This window comes from Rhincodon typus, chromosome 30 (genome assembly GCF_021869965.1).
Source record: "Rhincodon typus isolate 14 chromosome 30, sRhiTyp1.1, whole genome shotgun sequence".
NCBI lineage: Eukaryota > Metazoa > Chordata > Chondrichthyes > Orectolobiformes > Rhincodontidae > Rhincodon > Rhincodon typus.
The window spans coordinates 10,919,209-10,931,206 of record NC_063361.1 but is presented as its reverse complement, the minus strand read 5'-3'; the positions used below and the strand labels follow the sequence as shown (position 1 = coordinate 10,931,206).

The following is an 11,998-nucleotide window of genomic DNA, read 5'->3' as shown; positions in this document are numbered from 1 at the left end:
CTCTCCCCCCACCCCTCTCTCTCTCCTCGCTCTCGCTCTATCTCTCAGAACAAAGAAAATTACAGCAGAGGATCAGGCCCTTTGGCCCTCCAAGCCTGCGCCGATCCGGATCCTCTATCTAAACCTGTCGCCTATTTTCCAAGGATCTGTATCCCTCTGCTCCCTGCCCATTCATGTATCTGTCTAGATACATCTTTAATGACGCTATCATGCCCGCCTCTATCACCTCCGCTGGCAACGCGTTCCAGGCACCTACCACCTTCTGCGTAAAGAACTTTCCACGCATATCTCCCTTAAACTTTTCCCCTCTCACCTTGAAATCATGACACCTAGTAATTGAGACCCCCACTCTGGGAAAAAGCTTCTTGCTATCCACCCTGTCTATACCTCTCATGTTTTTGTAGACCTCAATCAAGTCCCCCCTCAACCTCTGTCTTTCTAATGTAATTAATCCTAATCTACTCAACCTCTCTTCATAGCTAGCGCCCTCCATACCAGGCAACATCCTGGTGAACCTCCTCTGCACCCTCTCCAAAGCATCCACATCCTTTTGGTAATGTGGCGACCAGAACTGTACGCAGTATTCTAAATGTGGTCGAACCAAAGCCCTAAACAACTGTAACATGACCTGCCAACTCTTGTACTCAATACCCCGTCCGATGAATGAAAGCATGCCGTATGCCTTCTTGACCACTCTCGACCTGCATTGCCACCTTCAGGGTACAATGGACCTGAACACCCAGATCTGTCTGTGCATCAATTTTCCCCAGGGCTTTTCCATTTACCGTATAGTTCGCTCTTGAATTGGATCTTCCAAAATGCATCTCCTCGCATTTGCCTGGATTGAACTCCATCTGCCATTTCTCTGCCCAACTCTCCAATCTATCTATATTCTGCTGCATTCTCTGACAGTCCCCTTCACTGTCTGCTACTCCACCAATCTTAGTATCATCTGAAAACTTGCTAATCAGACCATCTATACCTTCCTCCAGATCATTTATGTATATCACAAACAACAGTGGTCCCAACACGGATTCCTGTGGAACACCACTGGTCACAGTTCTCCATTTTGAGAAACTCCCTTCCACTACAACTCTGTCTCCTGTTGCCCAGCCAGTTCTCTATCCATCTAGCTCGTACACCCTGGACCCCATGCGACTTCACTTTCTCCCTCAGCCTACCCTGGGGAACCTTACCAAACGCCTTACTGAAGTCCATGTGTATGACATCCACAGCCCTTCCCTCATCTATCAACTTTGTCACTTTCTCAAAGAATTCTATCAAGTTGGTAAGGCATGGACCTTCCCTGCACAAAACCATGCTGCCTGTCATTAATAAGCCCATTTTCTTCCAAATGTAAATAGATCCTATCCTTCAGTATCTTCTCCAGCAGCTTCACCACCACTGACGTCAGGCTCACCGGTCTATAATTACCTGGATTATCCTTGCTACCCTTCTTAAACAAGGGGACAACATTAGCAATTCTCCAGCCCTCCGGGACCTCACCCGTGCTCAAGGATGCCGCAAAGATATCTGTTAAGGCCCCAGCTATTTCCTCTCGCTTCCCTCAGAAACCTGGGATAGATCCCATCCGGACCTGGGGACTTGTCCACCCTAATGCCTTTTAGAATACCCAACACTTCCCCCCTCCTTATGCCGACTTGACCTAGAGTAATCAAACATCTATCCCTAACCTCAACATCCGTCATGTCCCTCTCCTCAGTGAATACCAACGCAAAGTACTCATTAAGAATCTCACTCCTTTTCTCTGACTTCTCGCATAACTTCCCTCCTTTGTCCTTGAGTGGGCCAACCCTTTCTCTAGTTATCCTCTTGCTCCTTATGTATGAATAAAAGGCTTTGGGATTTTCCTTAACCCTGTTTGCTAAAGATATTTCATGACCCCTTTTAGCCCTCTTAATTCCTCGTTTCAGATTGATCCTACTTTTCCGATATTCTTCCAAAGCTTCGTCTGTTTTCAGTTGCCTAGACCTTTTGTATGCTTCCTTTTTCCTCTTTGCTAGTCTCACAATTTCACCTGTCATCCATGGTTCCCTAATCTTGTCCTTTCTATCCCTCATTTTCACAGGGACATGTCTGTCCTGCACTCTAATCAATGTCTCTTTAAAAGCCTCCCACATATCAAATGTGGATTTACCCTCAAACAGCTGCTCCCAATCCAAATTCCCCAGCTCCTGCTGAATTTTGCTGTAGTTGGCCTTCCCCCAATTCAGCACTCTTCCTTTAGGACCACTCTTGTCTTTGTCCATCAGTATTCTAAAACTTACGGAATTGTGATCACTATTCCCAAAGTAATCCCCTACTGAAACTTCAACTACCTGGCCAGGCTCATTCCCCAACACCAGGTCCAGTATGACCCCTTCCCGAGTTGGACTATTTACATACTGCTCTAGAAAACCCTCCTGGATGCTCCTTACAAATTCTGCTCCATCTAAACCCCTAACACGAAGTGAATCCCAGTCAATGTTGGGAAAATCAAAATCTCCCATCACCACCACCCTGTTGCTCCTACATCTTTCCATAATCTGTCTACATATTTGTGCCTCTATCTCATGCTCGCTGTTGGGAGGCCTGTAGTACAGCCCCGACATTGTTACCGCACCCTTCCTATTTATGAGCTCTGCCCATATTGCCTCACTGCTCGAGTCCTCCATAGTGCCCTCCTTCAGCACAGCTGTGATATCCTCTTTGACCAGTAATGCAACTCCTCCACCCCTTTTACCTCCCTCTCTGTCCCACCTGAAGCATCTATACCCTGGGATATTTAGTTGCCAATCTTGCCCTTTCCTCAACCAAGTCTCAGTAATAGCAATAACATCAAACTCCCAGGTACTAATCCAAGCCCTAAGTTCATCTGCCTTACCTCCTACATTTCTTGCATTAAAACAAATGCACCTCAGACCACCTGTCCCTTTGCGTTCATCATCTGCTCTCTGCCTACTCTTCCCCTTAGTCACACTGACTTCATTATCGAGTTCCTTACAGGCTTTAGTTACTACTTCCTTACTGTCCACTAACCTCCTAATTTGGTTCCCATCCCCCTGCCACATTAGTTTAAACCCTCTCCAACAACGTTAGCAAAAGTAGCCCCTAGGACATTGGTTCCAGTCCTGCCCAGGTGTAGACCGTCCGATTTGTAACAGGACCACCTCCCCCAGAACCGGTCCCAATGTCCCAAAAATTTGAACCCCTCCCTCCTGCACCATCTCTCATGCCACTCATTTATCCTGCCTATTCTTTCATTTCTACTCCGACTAGCACATGGCACTGGTAGCAATCCTGAGATTACTACTCTGAGGTCCTACTTTTTAACTTGGCTCCTAACTTCCTAAATTCTGCTTATAGGATCTCATCCCATTTATCACCTATATCATTGGTGCCCACATGCACCGTGACAGCTGGCTGTTCACCCTCCCCCTTCAGAATGTCCTGCAGTCGATCTGAGAAGTCCCTGACCCGTGCACCTGGGAGGCAACATACCATTCGGGAGTCTCGTTTTCGACCACAGAACCGCCTATCTACTCCCCTTACAATCGAATCCCCTATGACTATAGCCCTTCCACTCTTTTTCCTGCCCTTCTGTACAGCAGAGCCAGCCACGGTGCCATGAACCTGGCTACTGCTGCCTTCCCCTGGTGAGCCATCTACCCCAACAGTATCCAAAATGGTATACCTGTTTTGGAGGGAGATGACCACAGGGGACATCTGCAGTGTGACCAATTTGCTGAACGTGCTATCGACGACTTACTTTGGAGCATCCGCGATGCTGAGGGAGTCCATCCACAGCTCCAGAGCCGTCATGCAATCTAACAAGAGCTGCAGCTGGACACACTTCTCTCCTCTCTCTTATCTCTTTTCTCTCTCTCTTCCCCCCCACCCCCACCCCCACTTCGCCCACACTCCAGGTGTAGGAGTGAATAGTTACATCTGTCAATGGCTGCCCATCACCTCCACTGGGCAACGGTACCATGCACTCCCTAAATCTCTCCTCCTCTTGGCTCATTAACGTCATCCTTAAAAACCTACCTTTTTGTCCAAGCTTTCTGGCCTTTCTTCATATCATCTGCTTTGAAGTATATTTTAATACCTCCATGCAGTGCACAATATTTTACTAAATGAAAAGTGTCTGTTTAATATTTTGTTTTTTTAATAGAAAAGTCATTTTAGTAATGTGCAATATTATAAGCAATGTTAAGCCAAAACAAATTTGAGGTACGAATTGTAATAATGGGGCTAGAATTAGGGTGCGTTGAAAATATGGGGCCAATTATGTGACCAGACAGCAGTTGGGTAAAGCTTCCCCTTTTTTTAAAATCATAAATTAGCAAATCTTTTTTGAAAGCCTAGCAACACTAATTTGTCCACGTAGTGATTGCCAAAGCGCAATTAAGAAATAGAGTTCTCTGCCTAATGCCACGACTTGTGGGAATGTTGCAGGAAATGGGAATGGTTGAAATTGTTAATTGTATAGCAAAATAAGACTGGTCGATTGATGGTAAGATTCTATCATCAAGGTTGCCTAACCATTAGGTTCCTGTTGGAGTATTGGTATTGTGGTATTGTGATTATTTCCTTACTAAATTGAAGAATCAATATAGTCCTACTTCTTGCACCATAATGTTTTTCAGTGAAATGCTTAATATGAATACCTGGTTCATATATTTCGTAAGTCAGCAATTTGAAGGTATAATTAACAAATTATAATATCGTTAATATCAGTCATTTCCAAAACACCATTCCATATATTTTGACCAGGAATTGGTGTCACCTTTGCAAACTTCTTGCAAATCCTGTTAAGTACGCTTGTTTTTTGGGTGTGGCAGTGAACCACGTGTGCCTCTGAGATAAAGTGTAATTTCTTTTCAATTGGCATGTTTTGATTCAGATTCTCAGAGCTGGGAATTTGTAGACTTGGCCTTTTGGGCATATGGGGATGTCAGTGTTTAGAGTATGTACTAAGTCTACTCTCTTTTTCCGACTGACACACTTGGAGATCATTTTTCATGTTTTCAGTATATCAGGGACCAGTGCTTTCCTTTAAGAGGACACAGCTCAGACTGGCTTTGTTCACAAAAAGACTGCTTGAATCAAATATACTGTCAATACTAGGAACCAGACTGGCTCCAAAGCATCGATCTCTTGCTTCACTTCAGCAAAATGTACTTCCTTTTGTTTCACTTATCTGAGATTTCTTGCAGACCCCACAAAGGAACGTTTGCAAAATGTAATTTAAAATTAAAGGACATTTTTGGAGCAGGAAATTTATAGACACCAATTTTGAGAGCGATTACTTGTTGTTCATGATATTTATCTTCAGTTGATACTGTTTTTACGATGAGAATTTAATTGGTATTAATACAGAGCTTCTGTTACTTCAGGCTATTCCAAATGGAGCTATGATTCCATTCAGCATTTTGTGCTGTCATTGTACTTGCTGCTATTGAATATTTTTCTGAAAAATGAATTGTCTGGTACTGCACAATTTGTAACAGCAGTTCCATCTCAATACAAGTTTTATGATGTGCAAACTGAAGATATGCTCTGGTGCAAGTTTTCCGTTCATAACTTTCATAATCTCTGCTTGATTCTGAAAATCATCATTGTGTGATTGAATAAGACTGTACTTCTAATTGTGCACACTTATCCAGTCCAGATGTTCTATATCTGGCAGCAGGTTGAGATGCAAGGTCTTTATCATGGTTTCAGTACCCAAAATGATGTAACTTTATGCAATGGTGAGCATTTGATAGCTTAAAAATAATTTGGACACTTAAACCCTGGAGGGGTGATCTAATGACTGTGCCTGGAAAGTAGAAAACGTCATACCAATCCAATAGAATTGTATTAATTGTACCATACTTAGGGGCGACATAGTGGCTCAGTGGTTAGCACTGCTGCCTCACAGCGCCAGGGACCCAGGTTCAATTCCATTCTCAGGCGACTGTGTAGAGTTTGCACATTCTCCATGTCTGCGTGGGTTTCCTCCCACAGTCCAAAGATGTGCAGGCTATGTGGATTGGCCATGCTAAATTGCCCGTAGTGTTCAGGGATGTGTAGATTAGGTGGGTTATAAGGGGATGGGTCTGGGCGGGATGCTCTAAGGGTCAGTGTGGACTTGTTGGGCTGAATAGCCTGTTTCCAGTACTTTAATATACTTCACTACTTCTCAGCCCACACCTTTGTAGGCCTTTCCCAAGGCATTACAAAATCTTTTGTGTGCTCAAATCTTTCTCATTTTCAAATCTGAATTTCAGAATTCTTTTTTGACAGGAACAGTAAAGGCTTTACCAAAGAGCTGAGCATTTATATGATAGATTCAATTTTGCATGGAAATTTAGTCATTTTGTTCTGGATTTCAAGAAATCTAAAGAAACAGCTAGCTTTTTAATAAAAAAAAAAATTGCTTAGAAGGTTTCCAGTGAATTTAGATTTAGATTTTAGATTTAATTTAAATTTAGATTTCCAGTGAAAATGGTCAAATTCTTCCTAACGCAATTCATTTTAGAGTTGCTTCTCAGCTGCGATGTATTAATAAATCTGTCACAGGTCAAGGTAGTTAAACCTTGACAACACTGCAAATGTAGAGATAGTAGGAACTGCCGATGCTGGAGAATCTGAGACAACAAGGTGTAGAGCTGGATGAACACAGCAGGCCAAGCAGCATCAGAGGAGCAGGAAAGCTGATGTTTCAGATTTCTGAAGAAGGGTCTAGGCCCAAAACGTCAGCCTTCCTGCTCCTATGATGCTGCTTGGCCTGCTGTGTTCATCCAGCTCTACACCTTGTTAACACTGCAGATATAGTTAGGATGATCGTATTGTTATTTCAGTAGATACTTGTAGTCTTTTATGATTCTTGAGTGATAGACTTCACTATCAGAACCATTCTTGAGAAAAAAAAACAAGAATTTGACATTTTATTGAAAGCGAGCTGATTTCTTTTTATTCTATGTAAACAATTTGCAGTTCTCTGTATGGTATCATGAATTAGCTGAATAAAGATATTTGAAACTTTAAAAAGGTTCTAAATTGACAAGAACCAGAAAAATGCAGTGAAACTATATGAATTACATAAATTTTGTTACGTCCTACTCTCTATGCTGGCTGACATTGTTGTGCAATTATGGATTTCATTTATTTTCAGCAAATTCTTTGAGTCCATTGGCATAGTAGTTGATCTGAAGAACCTGGGTTCAAAGCAAACACGAACAAGTCATATTCAAGTCTTGCATACTTCCCTTCGACTGATTGTCAGGACCTTGCGTGTAATATGTTTGAGCATTCTTGGTCAATTTCTCAGTATCTGCAGGTTCTTGATACACAGATACTCATAATTCAGAATAAATTGGTACTGAGTTGCACATTTGCAAGGATGGCTCATATTGAAGACAGAAAAGCGCACATTCTTTTTTCTTTTTGAGAGTTCAGCTAAATCTGTATGTAGGGAAGAGAACCCTTTTATTACTTCTAGATATAGTTTGCTTGATCTGAGGATGTTTCCATCTTGCTTAGGTTGTTATAAAATATAACACGTACATCTGGAATGCAAACATTCATGAAGGATTAATCATTTTAGTAGGTTTTCAAGAACAAGTTACTACTAAAATGAGCCCTTGAATCATTGAAACTCAACGATTTATTATTTCAAAACCCAAAGCTATCGTTGTAAAATGTTAAATGTTTGACAGGTGTACTAACAAGAATTGCCACTGTGTAACGATCGAGGAAGTGTGATTGAAATTTTTTTATCCTTTTCACTATTTAATATAGCGATATTTTTTCTCTGCCTCTTCTCACAGGATTATGCTGAAAAAGAAAAGGCAATTGCAAAAGCTTTAGAAGACCTGAGAGCAAATTTTTACTGTGAATTGTGTGATAAGCAGTATCAAAAACATCACGAGTTTGACAACCATATAAATTCCTACGACCATGCTCATAAGCAGGTGAGATACTACTGGTATTAAAATTGACATTCTGAAAGTCATCACTTTGGAGTAATCGGAACAGTTAATATTTGTATTACTTTTCAAAGAAAGCTTGTACTTCACTGGTTTTATTTTGTACAAGTTGAGCCACTGGTGAGAATTTGTTGAGAAAGCACCTATTCAGCTTTTAACTACCCATCTTCCTGATTCTGGCAAAGAACTAACCCTGTAGTACCAGGTTCTTTGATTGTTCTTTTTACCAAGCTAATGACAATTCTGTTTTTTTCATTCACATTGCTTGAGGTCAAGATTTCTGTCGTTGGCAGAACAGGGTGACTTATCCTGTGGCAGTCAATTAGTTTAATTCTTGAATTATTGACAGATGGGCAAAATTCTTACAATTTTGACTTCTATTCAGGGACTTTATTATACCCAGCGGAAAATCCAGTTTTCATGGGATAGCATGCTGTTTGTGAACAGTAGAGCCATTGACAATCTTTGGAAATGCATGCAGCTTTTCCATTATGTGTTTGCTTTGTATTACAGAGCAGAATTAACTACCAGACAGGTTTATTTGCAATTAAATGTTTAAAGAAGCAATCAGTAATAGTGAGGTACTGTTTGTTGAGAAGACCAATTTTGTTACCTTCCAGGACATTGGCAGTGGTGATGGCGGTGAGTTATCCAATGTAAAATGTTAACAGTACCTTGGGAAGTCAGCTTCAACCCATCAGCGTCCCCGTAATTTTTTTTTTTTAATTCATTCATGAGATATGAGTATCACTAGCTGGTCCAACATTTCTTGCTCATCCTTAGTTGTCCTTTAGAAGGTAGTGGTGAGCTGCCTTCTAGAATCACTGCAGTCCAAATGCTTTAGTTATATCTCTAATGTCATTAGAGATGGACTTACAGGATTTTCACTCAGCAACGCTGAAAGGATGGTGAGTGGCTTGGGGGGATCCTGCAGGTGTAGTATTCCCATGTATCTGCCTCGCTTTGTCCTTCTGGACGGTAGTGATCATGAATTTGGAAGGTACTGTCTGAGGAGTGTTGTTGAATTTCTACAGCACATCATAGTATGCACTGCTGCTTCTGGGCATCGGTGGTTGAGTGAGTGTACATTTGTGGATATAGTGCTAATCAAGTAGACTTCTTAGTACTGGATGGTTTCAGGTTTCTCGAGTGTTTTTGGAGCTGCATTCATGCAAGCAAGTGGGGAGTGTGCCATTACACTCCTGATCTATGCCTTGTAGATTGTGGACAGGCATTTGAGAGTCGGGTGACTTGCTGCAAGATTTCTAGCCTCTAAGCTGCTCTTGTTGCTACGATGTATATGGTTAGTTCAGTTCAGTTTCTGGACAATAGTAAACCTGGGATGTTGATAATGAGGAAGTTAATGATGGTAATGCCATTGAATGTCAAAGGGTAATGATTAAATTCTATCTTATTGGAGACGGTAATTGCCTTGCCTTTGTGTAGCGTGAATGTTTCTTGCCAGTTGTCAGCCTAAACCTGGATATTGTCCAAGTCTTGCTGATTTTGGACATGGACTGCTTCACTACCCCAGGAGTCATGAATGATGCTGAGCATTGTGCAATCACTGGCGAAACATCCCCATTTCTGAACTTATGATGGAGGGAAGGTCATTGATGAAGCAGCTGAAGATAGTTGGGCCAGGGACACTATTTCTGAGGAACTCCTGCAGGGGTGTCCTCGAGTTGAGGTGACTGACATCCATCAACCATTTTCCTTTGTGCATTGTATTAGACCACATCCCCTCAGAAAAGATGGATTGGCAATTTCAATGTGGTTATTGTTGAATTGGAATGATATTGACATGGATTTGGAGTTGTAACTTTGCATTAACAAGTTACCCAAGTTTTGGAGGTGAATTTTTTAACTTTGGAAAGTTATATATCTGATTTCCAATTTAGAGCTATCAGACCAGTGCCACTAAAGCTGCTTTACTGTGAACCTCACATGATGGTTAATCTCTGTCAAACACCTATTTTCGTTTTCACCTGGGATTTTATAGGTCGCTGAAAACTTGTTTTTACATTCGGGGGGTGAGGGAGGCGATGGCCTAATGGTATTATCACTGGACTGTTAATCCAGAAACCCAGATAATGTTCTGGAGACCTGGGTTTGAATCCTGCCATGACAGATGGTGTAATTTGAATTCAATAAATATCTGGAATTAAGAATCTAGTGATGACCACAAATCAACTGTCAGAGCCCATCTGGCTCACTAATATCCTTTAGGGAAGGAAACTGCCACCCTTACGTGGTCTGGCCTACGTGTGACTCCAGACCCACAGCAATGTGGTTAACTCTGAACTGCTGTCTGGGCAATCAGGGATGAACAATAAATGCTGCCTAGCCAGCGACGTCCTCCTCCCATTAATAAATAATTTAGCTCCTACAATCAATAGGTCTCTTCATTCTCTAGAATTAAGAGTATTCTTAATTTAACAACTCGATTAACTCCTCACTAGAATAACTGAACCAAATGATTCAAGACATGGCTGAAAAGGAAATTAATGTGTATAGTTCACCATAAATTATATAAATACAGGGGAACAAGTGAGTTTTTGCCAACTTTTTGTTGTAAAGGTTATCCTTGTCCAATGTGTTAAGTGGAGCCCTGCCCTGTGGTTGAAGAATTTTTATAAAGTAATGCTAATTTTTAATACCTAATTAAGATTCAGCTGTATGTCTTCTGCAATTGAATATGATGCCTACACTGAACACTGTATAGAAGAAGCACCATGAAAACCATTTGTGGCATTATTTTAAACATTAGTACTGATACTCAATAGTGAAAGCAACATTATAAGTTGATACTGAAAGACCAGAACTTTTGCTGAATTTTTCTGGGACATGTGGTCATGAAGTGAAAATATTGAAATTAACGCATACTTAAACTTGCAAATTTGGCTGTCTCGAAAAGATTAAATAATGGAGAAAAGAACCTCACCAGTTTTACAATCCAGGAATGGCCTAGAGCTCGTAAATACATTTATTTGCTATCGGATATTGCTGCGTCAACTTCACTTTTTACCTGACCATCAAAGTTTAATATAACCAAACTACAATATCACCATTTGAAATATTGGAATTTCCATGCAATGAATTCAGATTTTGTCAGTTCATACTATGCCTTTGCGACAAATTGCAGTTTTGCAACTCTATCATGATGGGATTAATTCAGTACTCGTGACGTTCCAAGCATCAAAGCAGATTCATTACCGCAGAGGCAAAACAGAAGCTCAGCTGCTTTTGGTTCAGAAAACTGTCTCTGATGAGAAACTGCTTAAAGATTTTCATTGGGTTAAACCCATAATTAGAATGAAGACTAGTTTCCTGTCCATTTGAGTTATTGGGATAGGAGGTAGATTAGGTGAAGTGTGGACTCACTTGAACACCTAACAGCCATCAGTGAGGCTGCTGATTGTGCTAAGCTTTCCATTTCACTGGTGAAATATCACTCAGGACCTAGATGCCAGATACCAGAGGTAGGACTCCCCTTCATTTAGATCACTGCTGACCAGAAACTAATACCAGTGTCTTCGAAGGAGAGGAGCAGGAGCTGGACCTGGAGGGTGGCAGGAGGAGGCCATCTTGGTTTGCAGTGAGGATACCTCCTCTGTTTAGTTCATCTCCCTTCGGCCCCAGTTTCTCCTCCTCAAACCTCCAGGTGTGGCTCCGAGCTTCTTCTTTTCTAGGGCCTCTCGTCACTGAAGGATGTCATAGAGAGGTCGGTGGACCACTGCAGTGGCCGAGACCCTTGCAGAAATGAATTGGGGCATACCACCCGAATAGTTTAGACATCAGAATTGCGTTTTGAGAAGCCAGAGGCCTGTTGCATAATTATCTTGCTCACAAGTGGCATCGGTTATGTTGACTCTGTGCCTTGACTGGGTCCCCAGTAGAGGTATGAATGACAATCTTTTCAATAGTTTTCGCGTGTACACTGGAATCCGTTCGCACAATTTGGGAGTTTGGATGAAAATCTGCCCTGGACTTCCAGAAAGTAAGAGTCTTGGCAACTGCCA

The 11,998-nt window shown here is 41.6% G+C and overlaps 1 protein-coding gene across 5 annotated transcripts in view; it reads left to right on the top strand.

Annotated features, from left to right (window-relative positions):
- gpatch8 (G patch domain containing 8) overlaps window positions 1-11,998 on the top strand; it is a 181,952-nt gene that overhangs the window by 151,356 nt on the left and 18,598 nt on the right. For 4 of the 5 annotated variants that reach the window (XM_048614482.1, XM_048614485.1, XM_048614483.1 and 1 more), the window contains one exon: window positions 7,818-7,961. The exons of the other annotated variant lie outside the window; for it this stretch is intronic. In XM_048614482.1, coding sequence (XP_048470439.1) covers window positions 7,818-7,961 — 144 coding nt within the window. The remainder of the gene's footprint in view (window positions 1-7,817; window positions 7,962-11,998) is intronic. 5 annotated transcript variants of the gene reach the window in all.